The sequence below is a fragment of the Hemibagrus wyckioides genome, linkage group LG16 (genome assembly GCF_019097595.1).
Source record: "Hemibagrus wyckioides isolate EC202008001 linkage group LG16, SWU_Hwy_1.0, whole genome shotgun sequence".
Lineage (NCBI taxonomy): Eukaryota > Metazoa > Chordata > Actinopteri > Siluriformes > Bagridae > Hemibagrus > Hemibagrus wyckioides.
In genome coordinates this window covers 16,698,300-16,719,600 of record NC_080725.1, presented here as the reverse complement: position 1 = coordinate 16,719,600, position 21,301 = coordinate 16,698,300, and the positions used below count along the sequence as shown (strand labels likewise).

Genomic DNA, 21,301 nt, shown 5'->3' with positions numbered 1-21,301 from the left:
ATCACATTTTCATTTATATTGTGTTTCTATACAATTTAAACATTAACTAAAGCTCTTGAACTGCATCTATATGGTTTGATGTATTTCACTGCAGGAACATGATGGCTGATTGCGTGAAAGAGCAGGGGTACAGGTGTGTCTATTCACGTTGACAGCTCAGTTTTATAAATATTATCTATAAATGAAAAATATTTTCAGCCACAATCTTTAATATGAACACATTCATTGAACTAACTAAAACTTTGATGGACTTTGTTTCACATAAATGAACACAAAACGTTCTCCACCTGCCTTGACAGAAACCAGGGACACATCTTTCAGGAGAGAAATTACTAATGTGAGATGGTGGAAGGAGGTGGAGCTCATCTGCTGTTTTTGTGTTTATGTATGTTGAGTGAGAACTCGTCAAGGTTGGCAGGTCTGTTATTTGATAAGCTAAACATGATAAAGAGAGATGCACATACACACAAACAGCTCAGATAGATTTATATCTAAGATTCCATTTGCAAGGGTTTTATCTGTGGAATTATTAGAAATATAGTTTCTACTACATATAATCAAACAAACAAGAGCGAGCAAGTACACACACACACACACACACACACAAACAGCTGGATGATAATTTAATATTCATCACTGTGTGGGTGTGTCAAATGTCAGTTTGTTTGTGTTTGCTGTCTCGTACTGTTTAGGTAGTCTTAATTTCACTCAAAGTTCTTCAGATGTCAAATTACTGTATTGGAACAAAATGTATTTTTCTCTCAATCATTACTTTTTCACAGGTGATGCTTAAACATGAGCTGTTGTTTTTTCCTTTTTCATTTTTTTCACCATATGGGTATTCAAGACCCTTTTGATATCTAACACAATATACCCTGTTATATTTCTATTTCAGTACATGAAAGGAATCAAAATAAACATGTTATCTGGAATTTCATTATGTGCATAAACCTGGATTGATGTGAACAGTTTTTAATCCAGCACACTACATCTTCCTGTTCCTGCATGCACTGTCCAAGGTTCCACCAAAAATTCCTAGCACTATGTCCTAGTAAAACATATGGCAGATGAAGGTAATGCATGTAACCTGTAATTAAATTCATATATGACTAACAATAAAATTTCATTTCATTTCATTGTCTGTACCGCTTATCCGATATATACTCAGGTCACGGGGAGCCTGTGCCCATCTCAGGCGTCATCGGCACGGAGTGCCGACCCATCGCAGGGCAGACACACACTCTCATTCACTTACTCACGGGCAATTTAGAGACTCCAATCAGCCTAGAAGCATGTCTTTGGACTGTGGGAGAAAACCGAAGCACACCCACCAAGCACGGGGAGAACATGCAAACTCCACACACACACATAGTGAGCGGGAGCGAGACTCGAACCCAGGATGGTGGAGGTGTGAGACGAACGTGCTAACTACTAACCACTAACAATAATTGAATGTGTTTTACAGGGAATTTTCACAGTTCTAAAAATTGAATTATTTCAATTCAGTGTCACTATACGACTTTTACTTTTCCAATACTGTATCAGTTGATATTTATACTCATCTATTTTCCTTAAACCTACTAAGCTTTCTTTTTTTACTAAAGCACTTCACAGTTAAACTCTTAAATTAACAACAGAAATACAGTCAAGTATCTATATATATATATATATATATATATATATATATATATATATATATATATATATATATATATATATATATATATATATATATATATATATATATGAAGACATTTCCAGGTCCAAACTGATTGTGGTAGCTTAGTGGTTAAGGCACTGGACAGCTGATTGGAACGTTATGAGTTAAAAATCCAGGTCCATCAATCTGCCCCTGCTGGGGCCCCTGAGCAAGGCCCTTAACCCTCAGTTGTATAAAAATGAGATAAACTGTGCGTTGCTATGGATAAGGGAGTCTGCAAAATGCATTCTTTTTCAAACCCAGTTCATTTGTCACAGGGTCTGATATATGATATGTAGTGTTCAATAATCTAATAATGCTGGTATCACTCTGATAATGATATCAGACAGAAGCTATTACATAATTAAGGTATTAACTTATGACTTGCACATAACATCTACACAACCTTCACACAACTGAAACTAACCCACAGGGCAAAACAAAGGACTGTCCAGTCACGTGGAAATCAAAACTGATGAAGCTTAAAGGTGGACGCTGACATAATATAATAATAATACATGGACATTAATACAGACTAATAGGAATGAACAAGTACATTATTATCCTTTCAAACAAAGTTTCTAATGTACTATATCATGGTTACATCAGCAAGGTGTTACATCAGAAAGTCAGCGAGACATAGTCTAAGAATTTAGCTATTAACTCGAGTATTCTCTTCTTGCATCCCATATAAAAGATGGATCTACTCTAGCTAGCATTGTTTTTCCTTTAATATCTTTTAACCGCGAGGTGAATGTGTGGAGTAAGTAGGAGACGTAGCCTACACCAAAATGCACACCATAGTCAAAAACACTACAATTAAAATTACAGAAACCTTTATTTTGCAAGTCAATAAGAAGTAGGTTGTATATCTGGATAATGAACCTACATACATACAAGTAATAGCCAGGCCATGAAACCTGTTTTTCCTGGGTGCCCAAGTGAACTTTCACACAACCTTTTAAATGATATCCACAGCAAACTTCTCCACTGCTGTCCTTTTGACCCATCATCACATTTACGCTAAACTGTACGCCTTAAATCATAAATTATTTCATCTCAGCTTTGTGAACTGATTTTGTCACGCCCGACCGGGACGTCTGCTTGAGGATGCAACGCCGACCCCTCCTGCTGCTACCTGTGGCATGATGTCTCTTCAATGTCATGGTGGAGGGGGAGCTCATAATGTGCTGCACAAAGGCTAATCCCTCATTAATATGCAGCTAACAGTGGTGGGCCTGACAATTAACAAGCTGGCGTGAAGCTTCATATGCACTCCCTTTAATGGCTGACCGTTTGGGATGAAACATATTGACTGATAGGACTTTACTGAATTCACTAGAAACAACTTCAAAACACGGCAAAAGATGTCCAATAATTGAAACCGTGGGGCTCAGACAGGAACTGGAGTGCAGCAAGTTAAAGAAAAGCAATCAGTGAGAAACAGCATTGCTAATGAAAGAGCCACATAAATGCTCTGACAAATCAATTGGGTGCTAATTAGATGAGGAATCCGGTTGTACTGAATTAGGGGAACAAATAGAAAATTCTCTTTTTATAAATGCTTTTCAATGGACGTATCTATAACGCTGGGGGGAGAAAAAAAATCAACCTATTAGATACAATGAGAAATTTAATTATTAAATTATTAGTGAGTTATTCTCTTCATGAACACCAGTTCTACATGGATAGAGGCAGCAACATGAACAACTGCAAACAAATCTGGGTTGTTGTTGTTGTTATTTTTTTGCTTGTTTGTTTGTAAGTTTTTTTTTTCCTTTGTTTTTTTTTTACCAATAAAAAGCACAAACATCCTCTTTCTATGTTTAGTTTCCCTCATGTAAACTCACCCAAAAAACAAAAGCACACAAGTGGCAATGTGCAAGCGGGTGATTGGCAGCATCCAGTGTTGGTCTTTGTGCTTTGCCATTGTTGGAGCTGGAATTATTTATTTTCCCTCAGTGCACTGTTTGAATAGCGGGGCGGGCCGAGCCTGATACTTGGCAACGGCAAATCCGCTATCTGAATTCCATTAAATCAATGACATGTAGTTGGAAATCTGCTAATACACTCTACACAAGGATGCTGGCACCATCTCAGTGTCTAACATAAGCAATAGCCAGATACTTGTCAGTATTCCTCTTTTCTTTTCTGCTAGGCTGTTGTTTTATTGTTCATGGTAATGAGAACAAAAGCAAATACATAAAAAATACCATTCAGTAAGTGATCTGATATCTGCAAGATTACAAATATAGATATTTCAGCTATTTAAGCTCCTCACTCATCATTAATATTGGCCACATTATAAATTGTGGAACTGTGGATCAGTTTGAGGATAAGTTGAACTGATACGGTATACTGCACTGACATCAAACTGTATCTATTCACATACACAAGGCTCTCAGTCCAATACGTCTGCATAACAAACAACACATTCACGGGTTGCATCATAAAATACTGCTTATATTACCTCTAAACAATGTTTCAGGAAGAGTAAGACACTACAGCCCAGTGGTACTTGAGCTAAAAAGCAATTAGATTTTTATAGCGCCATGATTCAATTATTATTATTATTATTATCCTATTAAATATAAAAATCTGACTTGCTTACCTCAGTGCTTATAGCTTGCAGATGCACTTTATTTTACAGATACTTATTTACAGAAAAATATTGATCAGACTGGTTAGCTGTTATACAGTATAATAATTATTATAATTAATATTATATTATATTATATTATATTATATTATATTATATTATATTATATTATATTATATTATATTATATTATATTATATTATATTATATTATATTATATTATTATAATTATACACCTTCACTTGACTTAGCTGATGTTATATAGTTTATGTGGTAATTACGTAATAATTAAATAAAAATTAAACACTTTGACCTTGGTTCTTCAAGGTCATCAAATATCTACAAGGAAAGAAAGACTTCCACGCAGTTCAGAAACCTTGATATTGTTGTATGATACCTAAAAAAAAAAAATATTAACAAAACAAAGGCTAGTGGATTAGATGCCCTAATAAGTGAATTGCTCGTAAGCAGAACTGCTAACAGCTTGATTAGTTGTGGAAGTGCTCAGGCTGGTTCTCTGAGGGCCGTATTTAGTAGCGCTGACTGAAAAATAAGACGAATGTGCCTGCAGCGCGCAGGCAGAGACACAGAGGTGCAGCGTTAATCAGCATGCAGTTAGAGTCAGCCTTACATAATACAGAATGGAAACACAACCTTGTACAGCTTCATGCTTGTGAAAAATAGTGTCTTTTACAGCAAAAAAAGACTTTTTGCATAGAGATGATGAACCGTCGCAAAAAAAAAAAGAAGAGTTTTTTTTTTTTCTTCTCTTAGCTAAGCAGACCAAGTGTCTGGATAATGCTGTCACTTTGTGATGCGCCGCTATTTCCCTTCAAGACCCGCAGCTCTGCACTGCAGTCTCTGACGCTGTTGTGAACACCAGCACATCACACGCACACGCTTAGGCGACGACAACTGCTTACAAATGACCTCGTAACATCCGACACCGCAGCCCTGATTAGATCAGCCCTCTGTGAAAGTGTCAAACAGTGACTAGAGTAGCAAACACTCCGCGTTTTTTGCTTCGCAGAGGAACTGCGTTTAACACGCGGCTCCTGTTCTGTCATTACTCCGAATGTCCTGATTATCCTCTCCTGCTTTGCTTTAGTAAGATAAACAGACTGCATATTTATTTTGTCTGCCTTGTGATAAAGGAAGAGTGTGCATGTCTCTGCGCTTCAGGGCGGGAGAGCTTCCTGACATCTCTGTCGTATCTTCCTTTGGCATGTGAAAGCGTGTGCTGAGGGACTAGATCTAGTTTGACATTTCCTCCAGAAACAAATGACAGTTATGAAAATAGTGGAGATCAGGCATGATGCAGCTCTTTCAGGACACGCTCGTTTGAATGCACCCAACCCAGCGAGGGTGTATCCGTTATCCCACCCTCTCTTTGTTTATGTTTCTCTTCTCTATCTGTCATACTGTCCAAATCAGTCTGGCAGTTCACTAAGCTCATCACTGTCCAACTCAATGAGTTGGCATTTTCATTCTCTGCATATGACATTCTTTCCCTTAAGTCATGTAGTCTGCTAACTTTGGCTAAATTTGCACTAAGTAGCATTTCATGCATTCGTAGCTGACAAACACTTTCCTCTGGCTGTCACATGGCAAGCCTTGTGCTTCAGGATTGCAGGGATTTGTATTCCTAGTTCACCAAGTTCACAACGACGAAAAAATAATGAGTTTTCCTTCAGAATGTTTAAATGTGAGGTGTTTGTAACATTAGCACACACCGCTCGTTCTGCATCCTAAAGCCTGCTGCAATACACACATCAGCCAAGATTTGCAAGATTTAGTGGCTGATAGAGCGATTTTATCTAGGCAGATAATCTTTTCAGAATAAAGAATATGCAGGTAAGCAGAAACGCTAATGAAACCATCACATAAACCACCTGCCTACAATACGCTATCAGCTTCCGGTTAATTATGATAGAAAGCGACAATGATGGCTATAATAAAAACTTTTACATGTGTTGTGAAGCGATAAATAATACATCATATGCAAAATATAAGCCGATGACGTGCTTCCTCCTTGCTGACGGCATGAATATATTGCATATTCATTTATTTCATGTTAATGCACTTATCTAGCCAGCCATGAATATATGGCTGTTAGAAGTTGGCCAAAACAATTCAGAGAAATAAAAAAACCTGAAAATGGTGCTTTCAGAACTTACAGGCAATATGATTGACAGATGAGATGCCCTTTTCTGATTGGCTGAATGCAGTATGGTGGTGCAAATTATTTGTTCTTCTTCTATTTATAAATTCTGAGTTGGCGCAGAGCCTGGACTCATGGAGATCACTTATAGACAGTGGAGACATTTATAGACAATATTTTATGGTATACTTGATAAAATTGCTCACTATCCATCTTTATTCAAAGCACCTATCAGGTGCCCCACACCGATCACATGATCAGTGGTAAGAATAAATAAGTTTTTCCGCTTTAAGGATTAAATACAAGATCCTTCATAAATCATCTCGTTATCTCCTTAAACATTTTTAGAGAGTGGCTGAAGACAAAACTTCTGTATTGCCACATTTTAGTAGCTTTAGTTATTTGTTGTTAAAAAACTACATGCTAATCTGATGCTATAAACTTGTCAATTACCTTTCATTCAAAAACAAATAATCTAAATTATGCAAGCGATATGAAAAAGGTTTTTGCTTCTTAGGTATCCAGTATTAAATGCATCACTAAACATTAGAATTTAGAAAGAAATCAGAAATCTGAAAAAGAATCATTTTTTTTCACTTAAGTACCTGTTTAAAATCTGTGTTTTAATTTATCTTTGTTTAGCCATAACAAGCCCGATAATGAAAATACAAACATATTTAGAAATAATCTTCAAAAATGTCTCAGTGACCTCTGTTTCTGTGTTACGGATATAAAGTGTCCATGGATGGCGTCAGATTTGTTAGTCCATAAACAGAAAGCTTTTGCTCGCACTCACAGAAGGACCCTTGGGGGTCAGAGTTGGCCACTCGGTGGAAATGTGACCTATATTCCTGTAAGGGCATAAAACGGAACACTACACCGAAGAGGAGTCACATCTTCATCCATCACCGGTCAGTGGTACTCCATCATCCAAACCAGACAGACACATAAAAAGAGTCATGCTATAAAACTGACATTTCTGGGTGTTCATATTTTGGAGGTTAATTTTTTATGGGTGCTACAACTGAGTGTATTCCCCAAGCTGTCTCGGCCGTACTGTATCTATCAGGTACTGCCTGAGCTTAGAAGAATGAAACACGGGTTCTGTTGATCGGACAGGGCAGGAGTACGAGTGAAATTTAAATATGTACACCTTTTACTTCCCTTTGGACTTGTCATCATGTTCCTGTGTTACTCTACACAATTTGAACTGTCATGATTTCCTCTCTCCATCGAATTAAATTGCCCTTGTTCAAGTGACAAGCAGGATGTAATCAGGATATCTCCCCGAAGAGCGTGTGGCTCCTCTCTTCAGCATCTCTGGTGGGTTCTGCTCTTGTGTTTACAGTCGTTTTGTAATTGCCTGCAACAATCCTGTGAATAAGGAGTGTCACTGTGTATACTCCTTCTACTTGTTCGTCTCATTAGGAATGGGATTGTAACGCTCTCTTGCTTCGTGCCGCTGAATGGGGGGCCGTCCCACACACACGATTGGGCAAAATTCATTTTCAACGCATTGCTGCCTTGTCTGCACGTGACCTGGGCAACCGCACAAAAAGCCGCAGCTTCCAGTGCAGGGCCAACAGGCGTTCCCTCAGGAAGGCTCAATGGAAATTAATTCACACAGAAATATCATACCGTGTGCTCCAGAAGAAAATGGGGGGGGGGGTCTTATCGCAAAGCACCAACTCGGGAGCCAGACAAAAGGAGCAATCTGTGGAAAGAAGGGAAAGGAGGGAGAGGGACAGAAGAGGAAGGGCCCATATCGTTCACAGGACACATTGCCCTCCTCCACCGCTGGAGCGTGTAACCATCGCTTCTCTCCTCTCTTCTCTGCTCTGCCATCGCTCTCTATCCCTCAGTCCCAGCCATCATTATAGCCTCCAGCTCCGGGTGGGGGCTGTGGGGGAGGGCGATCACCAGTGTGGCTCATAGGAAAGAGAGAAGCACCTGATGTCACACTGGAGGATAAATGATTAAATGCCTGCAGAACAGGAGTGAGAGCGAAAGAGAGACAGTATTTGCAAGTGTGTGTGAGAGAGATGGCTGGATGGCTGCACAGCCCTCTGTGTGTGTGTGTGTGTGTGTGTGTGTGTGTGTGTAGAAAAGAGAAGTGAATTGCTGGGGTTCCGTCATCACACAGCACACTGAGCAGCTAGTACTGATAATCTATGAGTGGCTCGAGGAAGAGGCTGAATTAAGGGCACTGCTGAATTACCTGCAGGCACGAGGTACAGTACGAACAAATACATGGGAACTACTTTGTATGCCATAACTACCAAAAAAAATGACTGTCGCCCCTTTTTCCTGCACGGCGTCGTTCGTGTCTATGGAAAGATGAGAAAAGGCACAACACGCTCATCAGCTGTGAAAACTCTAAAGCTGGCTTTCATCCTCCTCCTGCAGTGTGTCTGGGCTCACATTGGGGGAAAGTGTAAAAATTTTATATCTCTGAATGTCAAAGACTGAGGAGAAGTCTCCAGTTGCCATAGAAACCAAAATGAGGATGTACTGTATTTATCGACTCCAGACACAGATGGGGGGGAAAACAAAGTTGAGTTTCTGTTGTATAAAATGTCTATAAAAATACAAGGTACAATGGTATCTCACAGAGGAGTGTCTCTACAAATAGGAAAACAGCGGCGAGAAGTGTGAAGAGAGGATGCTGCAAACATTTGAGAGAGTATGACTCAATCAACGGTGACGCTTCCTCAGTACAGGAAAAGTCTACAGTGGTTCTGTCAACAGACGGGTCAAAGATGCTTGTTTCAGTGAAACTACTAGAATCTTTTGCATACTCATGAAAATCAGAAGGCAAAGAAAAATCCACTGATGACTTCAAAACAGACTGATGCAAACTGTCTTTGCTCAACTGTCTAGCTAGAGGCAGGAACGGAGTAAGCATTTCTAAAAATAATGACTTAAACTGGGTCAAAGCTTTTTCCATCAGCCTGCGAAGACTAACATCTATATATACAGAATTCATGTTTTCAGGGAAGAGTCCTTATCCTAATAACTGTCCCAGTGATGCCTTTTGTTCACCATAATAGCAAATACAGCCTAAAACAAAGCAGGGTGCTGTGAGGTCTGGGCTATTGTGCTGTCCAGATTCTATGATTCATCGCAAGAGTCACTGCTCCCTCCGCCAGCTGTTAGATAGTCAACCTATCACACCAACACAGACTCACACACACACAAACACACACACTCTCCCTTTCTTATCTCATCACTCCCTCCAACCACTGAGCCATGCAAAGAGTTTCTAATAAGATTGGCAATATTCACAACACTGCTCCTCCTCAAATGTCCTACATAAATCTTTTTTTGTTTCAATGACCTATAAATCGCGTAGCATACGACTAAACCAGGATCGTGGTAAGAATCTGAGCTGAATGTCACTGCACTCCCTGGCTACGCAAAGGGCGTGGACACTCTTCAACGTCCATGACATTCATAGGCTTGGTTCAAGGAGGAACGTTGAACATGCAGTGCCATTTGCCAGCCCGCATTTGCATAATAATGAAGATGTTCACCAACCTTGACAGGAACCATTAACTTCCTCATGGCCTGCTTGGCACATGCACCTCCCGATGGGCACCAGCCACTCCCCCTCAGCGCTGCAGTGCATTCTGGGTAGCTCCTCGGCCACCGAGTTATTCACGCAGGTCCCCAACACCTCCAGAAGCTGAGAAGAGTCTGACCCGGTGATGGTATCTGGGAAGACGGCCAAGTTCTTCACCACCTTGGGACATTTTTTGTAAAAGACACGCACAGACACGAGGGCAATGCAGGCTCCCAGGTCTTGGAAGGCCAGGTAGAAGCCTTTCTTAGTGAGAGGCCCGACATCTCTTACTTCAGTGTTCAGTTTCATCACTCGGTCACCCAGATCCAGCTCTGTGAAACTCTCATCAGCCGCGATGGTGTCGATCTTAGTGTACTGGCTTTCGCGGATGTTCCTGTCATCATCGTCATTTGACTCATAGTAGTAGACATTGAAAGTCTCTTTACAGGTGCCTACACCACCAGGCAGGCTGTTACAGTCCCTCAGAGTGAACTTGAGCTCCACAAACACTCGCTGAGCGCCTTCGTTTAGGATCCAATTCGTCTGAAGCCAGTTGTTCTGGTTGTGCTCCATCACTCTGCACACCTGATATGTGTGAATAGGAGCATAGTTTTCATCCACCTCTCCGATTTCTTCCCACTGGCAAAAAGACAGAGAAAATTTAAATAGCCTGTTGAAATGATAGATAGCATTTATTTGGAAATAGGTACAAACATTTTTCAAAAATTCATAGTACATTTGCAACCGCATGCTTCATGAATTCTGTTTTTGTGATAAGAATTACACAATAGAAGCAGCATGTAATACCAGATGATATCTGTTTCCATTGCACCAGAACACTGTTGAAGACAAAGCCATTACCTTCTTTTTTTTATTCTGCCTCGTGCTCTCAACCAGAAAACACCCATAACAATGTATCAGGCAACTGAGAGATTGGAAAAACAATGCTACATGTAATACACAGTCAAGAAAACTATAATATGACGGTTAATAAGGCAGGTCTTCTAAAATGCAACCCAAGGGCCCAAGGGTTTTGTTCTTCAAACGTGCAATCACTGACCTGCTCGAACCTCCCGAGGCGGCACATTACCACTGGGCAGGGACCAACGTGACACTTGCTGGAACATGCAGAACTGTGCACTAGGCTGCACAGCCCAATGCAAGAGCAGTGCAACTGTAGCACCAAGGATTCATTCATCTCACACAACTATTTTTGTCTCCGACAAAGTAGAGGCTGCAAACATTGGATCACAGTAGATATGTTGCTCACTGGGTAGACGGCACATTGCAAGCCAAACTAAGAGTCATCCCAGTCAGAGCCAGCCACTACTTCTGCAGTTTAATTCCAGTCAGACGAGCCCTCTTGACCACATGTGCCGAGTTGTGGCCCTAGCTCCAGGCTTAACTGAGCTAATTGCGTTGGGAGCGTGTTACCAGAGCCGCATGAAAAGAGCAGAGCTGCAGGCTCTGAACTTTTCATTCTGATCGCATGAGTATGGGTTTTCATGCTGTTCTCAAGAGTATCCCAGTCCATCACTCCCCCCCCCCCCCCTCCCCCCCAAATACTTATCCATGTACCTTGACTTCCTTTGCATTGGGGATTTGGAAAGTACCTGAACAGCACAATTCCCACAAAGAACATGTGCAGTTCAGCATAGTACTGTAGCTTTACTGTGGTTCTGCCTGGTGTTTCAATACAACGGTGCCATAAGAGCAAAGTAGTTCACTGGAAATTGTACTTATATAATATAAAGATATATAATTAAATAATGATCTAACAAAATTCCAGCTTTAAAATGCATCTCCATAGGCAAACTCATAATGGCAGCACTGACACATTACCCTGGCTATTTTTCATGGATGCTCCAACTGTATCATCTATTACTCCACTTATAGTCTAACCACATTTCCCACTGTCAAGGTGGACCATAAATGTGGTTCAGAAAACACATTAGCTGCACCTTTTTTTTCAGGCTCTGTTCACGGCAAATTTCCATTTCATTCCAGGCAGCCAAATGTCCACATAACGTAGTTTGAAGCTCACTCAGCCATAAATGATTATATTCCTCTAATAAACACAGGAGTCCTTTCAGATGGGTTGCATTAATGCACCAAGCAGAAGGGGTTGATGGTATGGGGGGCACGCTTATAAAAATCTCAGTGAACCACAGCAAATAGGATCCTTTCATATTTCCATAATGTGCTGTTGTTAGCTCGGTCATGATATGCAGATCCTCAGACACACACTGCAATGCCAAAAAGGAACAGGTAAGGAGGAAGATCACACAAGTCTGGAAGGACGGATCACACAAGTCTGCAGTAGACACCCATTATAATTACAAAAAAAAAAAAGCACACCTCACTTTGGGCAGGATAAGGCCTTGCATACTGACAATCCTGGTCAAACTGCTGAGGGAACTTTTAGACAGCTTTTACCTGTATTTAGACCGCAACTATCTCTCTTTCTTTTCTTTTTATTTTTCTTCTCTCCTTTCTTTTCTTCTTCTTTTACACATGCCCACAGTAGGTCATAACAACTCACAGAACCATTTGCACAACATTTATGAAATTTTACAGAGTAACTGAATATACAAATACACGTACAAATCTCTATTTTGAGCAAGAAAGAAGTGTCCAGGCTTGAAAGAGGCTTATTGTACTTTCACATGGGAATGGTTATCACTTACGGCCAATCTGCCTTTAGTTCAGTTGGCAAGCGCAGAGGCACTCCAGCGTTTCAGGCACAATTTCTTCTTAAAATGTGTTTGAACCATCATCATCCTCTGCTCTCAATTCTTCCAAATCCCCAGACCTCCTTTCTAGCGAGTCTCCCGCTGCGATGCTCTCTCTGTTCCCTCACCTCCACTAACCCACACTGCTTATTTGCAACCACTTTTTACCCTGCAAAACGTCAATTCTCCCTGTGTGAGCTCTTGTGTGCCTTAAGCACAAATTTACCCAAGCACTTCAAACTCTGCTGGCACTGGCCCTTTCTCCCTCAGTGTAGAAGGTGCACCATGCAGAGAGGGAGAGAGCGAAAGCACTCAGGCCACCATGCACAACCTGCTGACTTTGAATCAATAACCAGTCATTACCTCCCATTTCCCAATGACCATTACTGAGACACCTGGCTAACCCCTGTCACTGAGGCCTACCATTCAGCATACGAGGAGCTGCACAGACCTGATGAGCATGGGTAAAACTCACTCCCTGTGGTTACAACACAAAAAGTGTGCGTGTGTGTGTGTGTGAGTCTTTCCAAGTGGGTTGAAGTCAGGGCAAGATGATCCTCTATTGAGGGTAACATAAATGACTTTTGGCTTTTGGTGAAAAAGAGCAGTGTTTGAAACTGGAGGTGCTACAGGCTAGCACAAAGCCTGGATTTAGCTGATCTCCGGTAAATCGCTTCTTTGGCCCAGTGTTCTTACAGCAGTTGAAGGGCAAGTGCTGAAAACAAACACATTACCAGAAAAGGTACTAGTGTTTCAAAAGTAAAATCTCTCTCAATACATACTGCTGAATGTAGGCAGGAAAGATACGCAGACGTTTAGCAGAGCCAGACTGTCTCTCTAAGCAGCTGCTGAGCTACACACTCATTTGACCTAATTATACCAGAGACAGTGTAATCACGCACATAAAAGGTGATTACAAATCAGCCGCCTACAAGCTCTTGTTGTTCTAAGGCTGCTTTTTAAAATTCGCGTTCAGCAATTTCTTTTGTCACATTCACAGACGTAGTACTGAAAACTAAGAAAATGACATTAGCACAAAAATAACGACATAAAATGCTAAATGCTGAAAAAATCAAATGACATGACAAATATTTGTCTATTATTAAGTCTGAGGTAATGAAAAAAAAAAAATGACTTCATACTACAGATGTCACTGACAGCCTGCTTTACATCTTCAGCTCTCTCTTCATTACAGGCTCATCACGACCGCGGAATATTTACTCCATCTTAATTTATATTTATATTTATTTTATACCTCCACTGCAGCAAATTATAGTGCATCCTGTTCCCTCCTTTAGAACAGATGATACATTTACACCGTACACACTGAGTTAGAAGTCAGACAAGCTTTCAAGGACCCAATCCATTAAAGACAACACAAAGCGGGGAACGGAAACAAATTCTTATCCGTATCCATGATGCTGGAGTTTGGGGAACAGTACAGTGTTGTCACTTCATGTTATTCTTTCCGAGAATTTCAAATTCATTGACATTTGAAGGATGATTTGCAAAACAAGAATTTTGTCTTTTATTTACCGTGATTTATTCGGTGCAATATGACCCATGAACTAACAAGGTAAAAAATAATAATAATAATCATATTTTTTTTTATTATCACTTCATTCTGGAGAAAACTCTAGAGATATATAATTAAAGCACTACAACTGCACAGCTTTGTATCATTTACCACCAAGAGTGACTTAAAAAAGCTGCCTTTTTATTTGGCACAGATTTATTTCTCCCCCCAGAGCAACAAGCTTAATATCAGGCAAGGATATTTGTATTGCCGTCTGAATATTCATTTCCACACCACGTGTGCCAGGAGAGTTAAGAGCTTATTGTCGGGTGGTATTGTCGCAGCCGAGGGCAGGTGCAGGTAAACACAATGCACAAGTTCTCCCTTCACTTCACCACGGGAAGCTGAATTGAGCCGTGACTGCGCACTGTCAACAGCGACTACAGGCTTGGCACACACACAAAGGCCAGTGAGCACCCGCAGGGTCAGCTACTGCTGCATGCACATACAGCGATGGGTGAACGTTCGCACAATGCACAGATGATACACAATGCTTGTGGAAGTGGCTAATCTGAGTGAAAACAGAGTCGTGATCTAAACATAAGGCGAGCGGCTTTTCATAGCGTAGAGTGTTTAAATATAAGTCTCGGCGTGGAATTTTCTTTTTTACGCATTCTGTGTGTGAGTGGATATTATAAAAAACACACACACACACACACAGAGCGTCCTCTAACAGATGGCTCCATACATAATCATATGCAATGCTTTGTTAATGAACTGTACTATCACACCAGGATATGGGCAAATGGTGATGTCATTATGATCAGATGTTGCGTTGATGATGTCTTTTGTTTTACTGTGAATTAAAGCTTGTCTGTTATTCGCTAATCGTGAACGGCTCATGGAGCTGAAAATATGACGTCCTCGTATTCAATTTCAGCCCCGTCCATGTGTATATACTGACATTTCCCAAAACAGTTTTGGCCTCCTGATGAAAATACCAGTTTGGGTCACTGAGCACAAAGATTTTCAAAGAGTCCATTTTTACTGTTTTGGTGTATAGTTTTTTTTTTTGGGGGGCATTACAGCATCAACCTGCATATCCTGTGGTTCGGAGTGTGTTAGGAATGTGATAGGACTCTGCTGACCAGACTTTGCAGTCTGTAATTCCTTATTTAATAACGCTTGCAATTTATTTACAATTTGTTTTTATTATTACACCCTCATGCAGAGGCGCCAGAATATGATCTCTACACTGCACCGCTCCTAAATCCACCGCCCTGGTGCTAGGAACCACACTGTGAACAGGGATTTCGGGTGATACTTTGGTCTTGTTGACTTTAAATGTAATCTTAAGCAACAGTCCCACCTCATCACACAGACGTTTCTAGAGAATGCATGGATATGTTGGTGTTTCTACATATCTCATCCATACAAAACTCGTTAATGTTTATTACTGAGGTGTTAATAACAGGTTATGAAATATTACGACTGGACGAGGGTGCATGTGTTCTTCCTATTATTTTTCTATCACTGTGTGGATTCCGTTGTTTTGATTTTTTTTGGAAAACTAAAACTAACTACATTTTTTAAAACATGTACAACTTGTTCAGTCGAATAGTATCCTGACCTTGTAGCAATCTACTCCTTTTGGACGGGAAATAAAAAAAGTGTGTGATATATTTTCCCAGTGACATTTTACTCTTCACATTTCTATTGTTCCTTTCACCGGATTATTCCACAGGTTTCAAAATCTAATTGGTTATAAAAAAATTTAAAAAATCCTCTATATAACCTCCCCTAATTATTCAGCTTTGATTACATTCACAGTTTTTCTATGAAATTAGAACAAAGAGCAGTGTCTTTCCCTTTAAGAAAAATAAATCTTTCTCTCTCTCTCTCTCTCTCTTTCTCTCTCTCTCTTTCTCTCTCTCCCTCTCTCTCTCTCTCTCTCTCTCCCCGTGTCTCTGATGTGTTCGTGTTCTATTATTTTTCACTTTGAATCTGTCTTTGCCACACTCAAGGGAATTGTGAGACCTTGAGATGTTATCCTAGGCCCAATCTTAATGCAGTGTTCGGTAGTGAGGGAGTGTATAACTCACCCCGTTCTTCGGGTAGGCTATCCATCCGAGGTCACCCATTATAGAGCGCGAGTCCAGCAGGTTCACTGTGGGAGAGCAGGACACAGGAGAGAGGCATGTTATTAGGATAGTGCAGGTTTTCAGTGTACACAATGCAGCTATTGTATAAAAGAGTTAGCTCTTGAAAATGTACCAATCTATTAAAAGTCTCCATATATCATGTTATCTCCGATCTAAATCCATTCCAGTTTCGTTACTTGTTCATTTCATTAATATTTTTCAGCTGAGTACAACTCACTTACAGGCTGTATGCTATGCATGCCCGAAAAGTGACAAAATAACACTGGGTCAACTTCACATCACCTCTGAATCACCACGCTTTGGCTACAGCTGGAGGATTCTACAAATGAATAGGGCCAGCGTTAATTAGATGACCTTTAGAGTCTGTCTGATCATCAGTGAATTGGACTTTAATCAGATGTTACGTGGCAGGCCCATTTAGCATGTGTGAAATCATTTACAGGCAACAGCAGGCAGCATTATAAAACCATGCAGCAGCTCAATAAAAACGCCTAGCTAATATTAGAAAATGACAGCGAATGGAATACAGCACTTTCCAGATGGTGATCTGGATCAAGGAACACGGTCCTGGTCTTTCACAGATCCGTTAACGAAACTAGCCACGAGGAAACATAAAGCGCACACTCGTCACGAGGATGATGAAACGATTCGCTCCTTCACAACAGCATCACATTCTCTTAGTGACAATTAATCTGGGTTTCAGACGTGTTACACTTGAATGACAGATATCGGTGTACATTGTTCTACTTAAGACGAAATATATCCTGGGGAGAATCCCGTAAATCTAATTAGGACAAAAAGTGTAAAAGTATAAACTGCTGAACTAGATCATGTTCTAAGGTTATGTCCGTCCTACGGCAAATACGGAGGGGGGGTGAAACGTCCGATGTGCTCTTTCCTGACATTGTTCTTTAACTGAATGTTAAAAAGGTGCTATTGTGTGACAGGCTATCATGTAAGAGACAAATAGAGCCAGTGATCGTGACCTAACAAGAAAAAAAAATAGCTTTATAATTGATGGGTAAAAAAAAAAAAAGTCTTTGACCTGCCTGGGAAAAGGAAAAATGAAAAGCTGCATGGCAGATTAGAGCAGAGGTCAGCGGTTGACCAGTGTATTAAAATTCTGCCAGGGTTAAGGAATTGTGACTTTTCTCCTTCCTTGTGTGCCGTGCCTCGCCGTGGTGAGTGCCGATGGAGGAACAGAGCCGTCTGGTGCCCCCACGCTGCTCCACGATTCATTGTGCCACCGTCAGCGGCAATCAATCACGCACTCCACATACCTGTCATGCACCATCCATATGCTCACTCCAAGCAGTCGTCTGAACAATTTACATATTCTATATGACAGCGTGAAAGCACTTGGACTGAATGACAAATTAGAGAACATCAATTATAATTAAATAGGAATGGCTGGCACTTGGTGTGGTGAGCGTCTGTGCCTTGTGTGTGTTTTGTGCCGGTTTAAAAACGCCGCAATGCTGAAGGACTCCGAGGTACAAATGATTACTGTGCATTTGTGCGATTGTGGAAATTGACACGCAGATTCGGAGACGTCGGTCTGTGGGCTGACAAACATAAAAACAGCTTTCCTTCTCCACCTTTGGTTCATCTCTCGGGAGGGTTTATTGCTCCGACTTCAGCGCACAATTTTTCCAACTCGATCCAAAAGTCAGCAAATTTTCACCAAAGATACTGTTCGGCTCCAAATATTACTACATTAGTACACGGGAAACATTCGGGGCAGTTCGTTTTTAGGCTTTAGGCTTATCAGAAACTAGGCTTTCTTTATGCAAATTTTTTTCTTCTTCTTCTTCACGGACACTTAGATTTTGATCTGAAATTGCAAACAGCACATCACACACACACTGGTGTTTCATTCACAATTTTGACCTATCATGTCAGTGAGTAGTCTGTTGCAACATGTTCTGATGGGATCACCAAGTGTATAGGATCAGATCAAAGACAGAGAAAGAGAGAGAGAGAGAGAGAGAGAGAGAGAGAGAGAGAGAGAGCGCACTCACATGAAGTAGTCATTCGTCTATCTGCTGAGACGAGCAGACACAAAACAATCTTAGATGCCCAGGGAACAAAGGCAGCAATGTGAACCGAAAACAGAGACAGGGCTCTACTTTTTTCCGAATGCTCAGAAGTCGATGAGAAAAAAAAAAAAAAAAGATAGTTGTGAATACGCCAAATTTAACAACCCCTGGGATACTATTATATCTATTATGGGAATGTAAGTAGTGCTGTCCTCTCCTGCCACCATCAGTGACCACACCATTAAGTGCATACACACACACACACACACACACACACACACACACACACACACACATAAGGTCTTACTATACTTAAGATGATGTTCCACCGGCATAATTATGAATGTAGCTAATAAACTAAATGTTGTGCCTACACCTAAGTATAACCCTTAACCTCTGTAACCAAAAGGAAACACGCTATGATGGCAAACTAAATCCAATGCCCCTGCAAGGTCAAATCTGTGAGATAGTCCTATCCATGTGGGGACATTTGGTCTCCAGCAAAATATAAAAACATGCCCCCACACACCCACACAGAGAGACAGAGAGAGAGAGAGAGAGAGAGAGACCTAAAAGACCTAGACACACAGGAAACCCTACATTTGTTTTTATCTTTCTCTTATCATTATTCGCACTTTCTAAGACGTGTCGTTGGCATGATACTAAATCATAAGGCTCACAATTTTGGAAGAGTGTTAATCATGCATGTGACACAAGGCAGACTTGTGTTATAACATAAAGCAAAGAAATAATATCATGTGTCGCAATTTGAGAGACTGGGAGAGAGAGAGAGAGAGAGAGAGAGAGAGAGAGGGCTGATAGCATTCAGATGATATTTAGATTATATAGTTTACTCCAGGTTAACCTTTAAATCTTTCAACTTGGAGCTTGTTTTAAGTGCTGGCTGGGAATTTAAGGACATCCTCAATCTGGGAAAAGAAGGGAACTGCATTCCTTTTACATGTGCACAAAGAATTCCTTTTGGCACATATAATGGGATTGTAATTACCTTAGATAATAAAGAGAAATGCTCCGGGTGCAAACAAAAAAAACAACAAAAGGCGCACGTTAAGGAATAGTGGCGTATTTTGTCTGAGCGCGTGCTCCAGATCTATAGGCACGTGGTGACATGAAGAACTTTAGCACGGGGGTGTTTGTGTACATTACACACTAGCTTGTTTACAGATTTGTGCGTTTATTTTCATTACAGAAAAATAGAAAACAGCTCTAAAGGGAATTGAATGTTTGTTTTTGTTTTTGTTTTCAGGCAAAAAGTAACTAACAGTTTGTACTTTTAGAATAACAAAAGCAAGCCCTTTTTTGTTTGTTTGTTTGTTTGTTTTTTACTTCATAACAACAGCTATTAATGCTAATGGACTGACAGAGAGCTCGCGCTTCTTTCCAATTACAGCTAGGCTAACGTTTCTGCTCCCAAAAAAAGGAGCCACACTCAGACTCAGGTACTTTTTTTTCCCCGTGACTCACAAACAATACGAGAACAAATTTCTTTCTTACCTTCGTTGCTGGGGCCCCCCTGAGTGGCGAAAACAGCAAAGCCGTAAAAGAAAAGGCATGTTATTTTCACAGAGACACAACTCCACCGCGAAACCATACTCGTCTAAATGACCGAGGTTGATGTGGAGGGGCTTAAAAAAAAAAAACCTTTTAAACGACTGTACTGAAATTAAGGCTCAGTACTAAATCCGTCCCACGGTCCGGGCCGAAGACATTAGCGTCGCTACCGGTAATTACGGCGAAATAAACTCGCATTTGAGCGGCGCGCCAGTCGCGGAGCTGGGAAATGAAACGCTGGAGTGCTGAGCGCCGCGGCTCGTGCGTGCGTGCGCGCGTGCGTGCGTGTGTGTGAGAGAGAGAAGCTCGCGAGCTGTCAGACGCCGCACGCGGGGGCGGAGCGCAGCAGCGCGCGCACTTCCACCATAGGCTCGCGTGATAAATAAAGACAACAGTGTGCGCGCGGGTGACAGGAGCCAAACGAGGACGTGGTTCGGAAGGAGACGCGTGCACGCGTTTAATGCAGTTATATATATATATATATTGTTTTGTACATTTTTGTAACCCTTGTTCATTGCTCTCCAAAAAAAAGGTTAATAATCATTTGCTCAGAATTCCTGATTTGAAGATCCCTCAGGCGTTCAATTATATACCCACAGTTTACCGGCCACTTTATTAGTGCACACTGTTCCATTCGCAGCGATATCCGGTCAGACACTGGAGCACGATGCGTAAAATCACGCATGGACAGATGAAGAGCTCGAAGAGAAAGTGTGAGCTCAGTGACCCTGACCATGGCATGGTTGATGGTGCCAGATAGGGTTGGTTTGAGCATGTTAGAAATCTTTTCAGTCTCTGGAGATGGTGCACGAAAAAAAAGAACAAACAAACAAACAAAAATATCGAGTGAGTGTGAGCTCTGGAGGTGGAAACACCATGCTGGGTTTGAGCTGACTGGAAGGTTATGGTCATACAAATACATTGCAAACAATGACAAGTGAAAATATCCAGAATACAGTCAAACGCTGCGTATCCGGAATTCCCTTTTAATACGATTGCAATAAACCATATATAAGATATTTCTATAGGAGATTTTTTTTTTTTTTTTTTTTTTACAAATTTAAAGCTTGTTCTATTGGCAAATGATCTTTCTCATTTGGAGCATTTATTTCTAGAAAGAAGCAAAACATTCTGCTAAAACTACAAGACATAAACAGCTGAAACAGGCTGAAAAATTAAGTATTTTATTTATACCATGTTTATCACGCCTCTAAATAAGAAATACTACAAACAATTCCATATTCGTGATATTTAGATGTA

General features: G+C 40.7%; 1 protein-coding gene across 1 annotated transcript in view; it reads right to left on the bottom strand.

The window, feature by feature from the left end:
• The window catches only part of LOC131367349 (ephrin type-A receptor 5), a 51,620-nt gene extending 31,303 nt beyond the window's left edge, over nucleotides 1-20,317 (bottom strand). The window contains exons 1-3 of the mRNA XM_058412717.1: nucleotides 19,985-20,317; nucleotides 16,371-16,435; nucleotides 9,996-10,659 (exon numbers count right to left, since the gene is read on the bottom strand). Of these exons, the coding sequence (XP_058268700.1) occupies nucleotides 9,996-10,659; nucleotides 16,371-16,435; nucleotides 19,985-20,081 (826 nt within the window). The 5' untranslated portion in view covers nucleotides 20,082-20,317. The remainder of the gene's footprint in view (nucleotides 1-9,995; nucleotides 10,660-16,370; nucleotides 16,436-19,984) is intronic.
• Nucleotides 20,318-21,301: the final 984 nt, after the last annotated feature.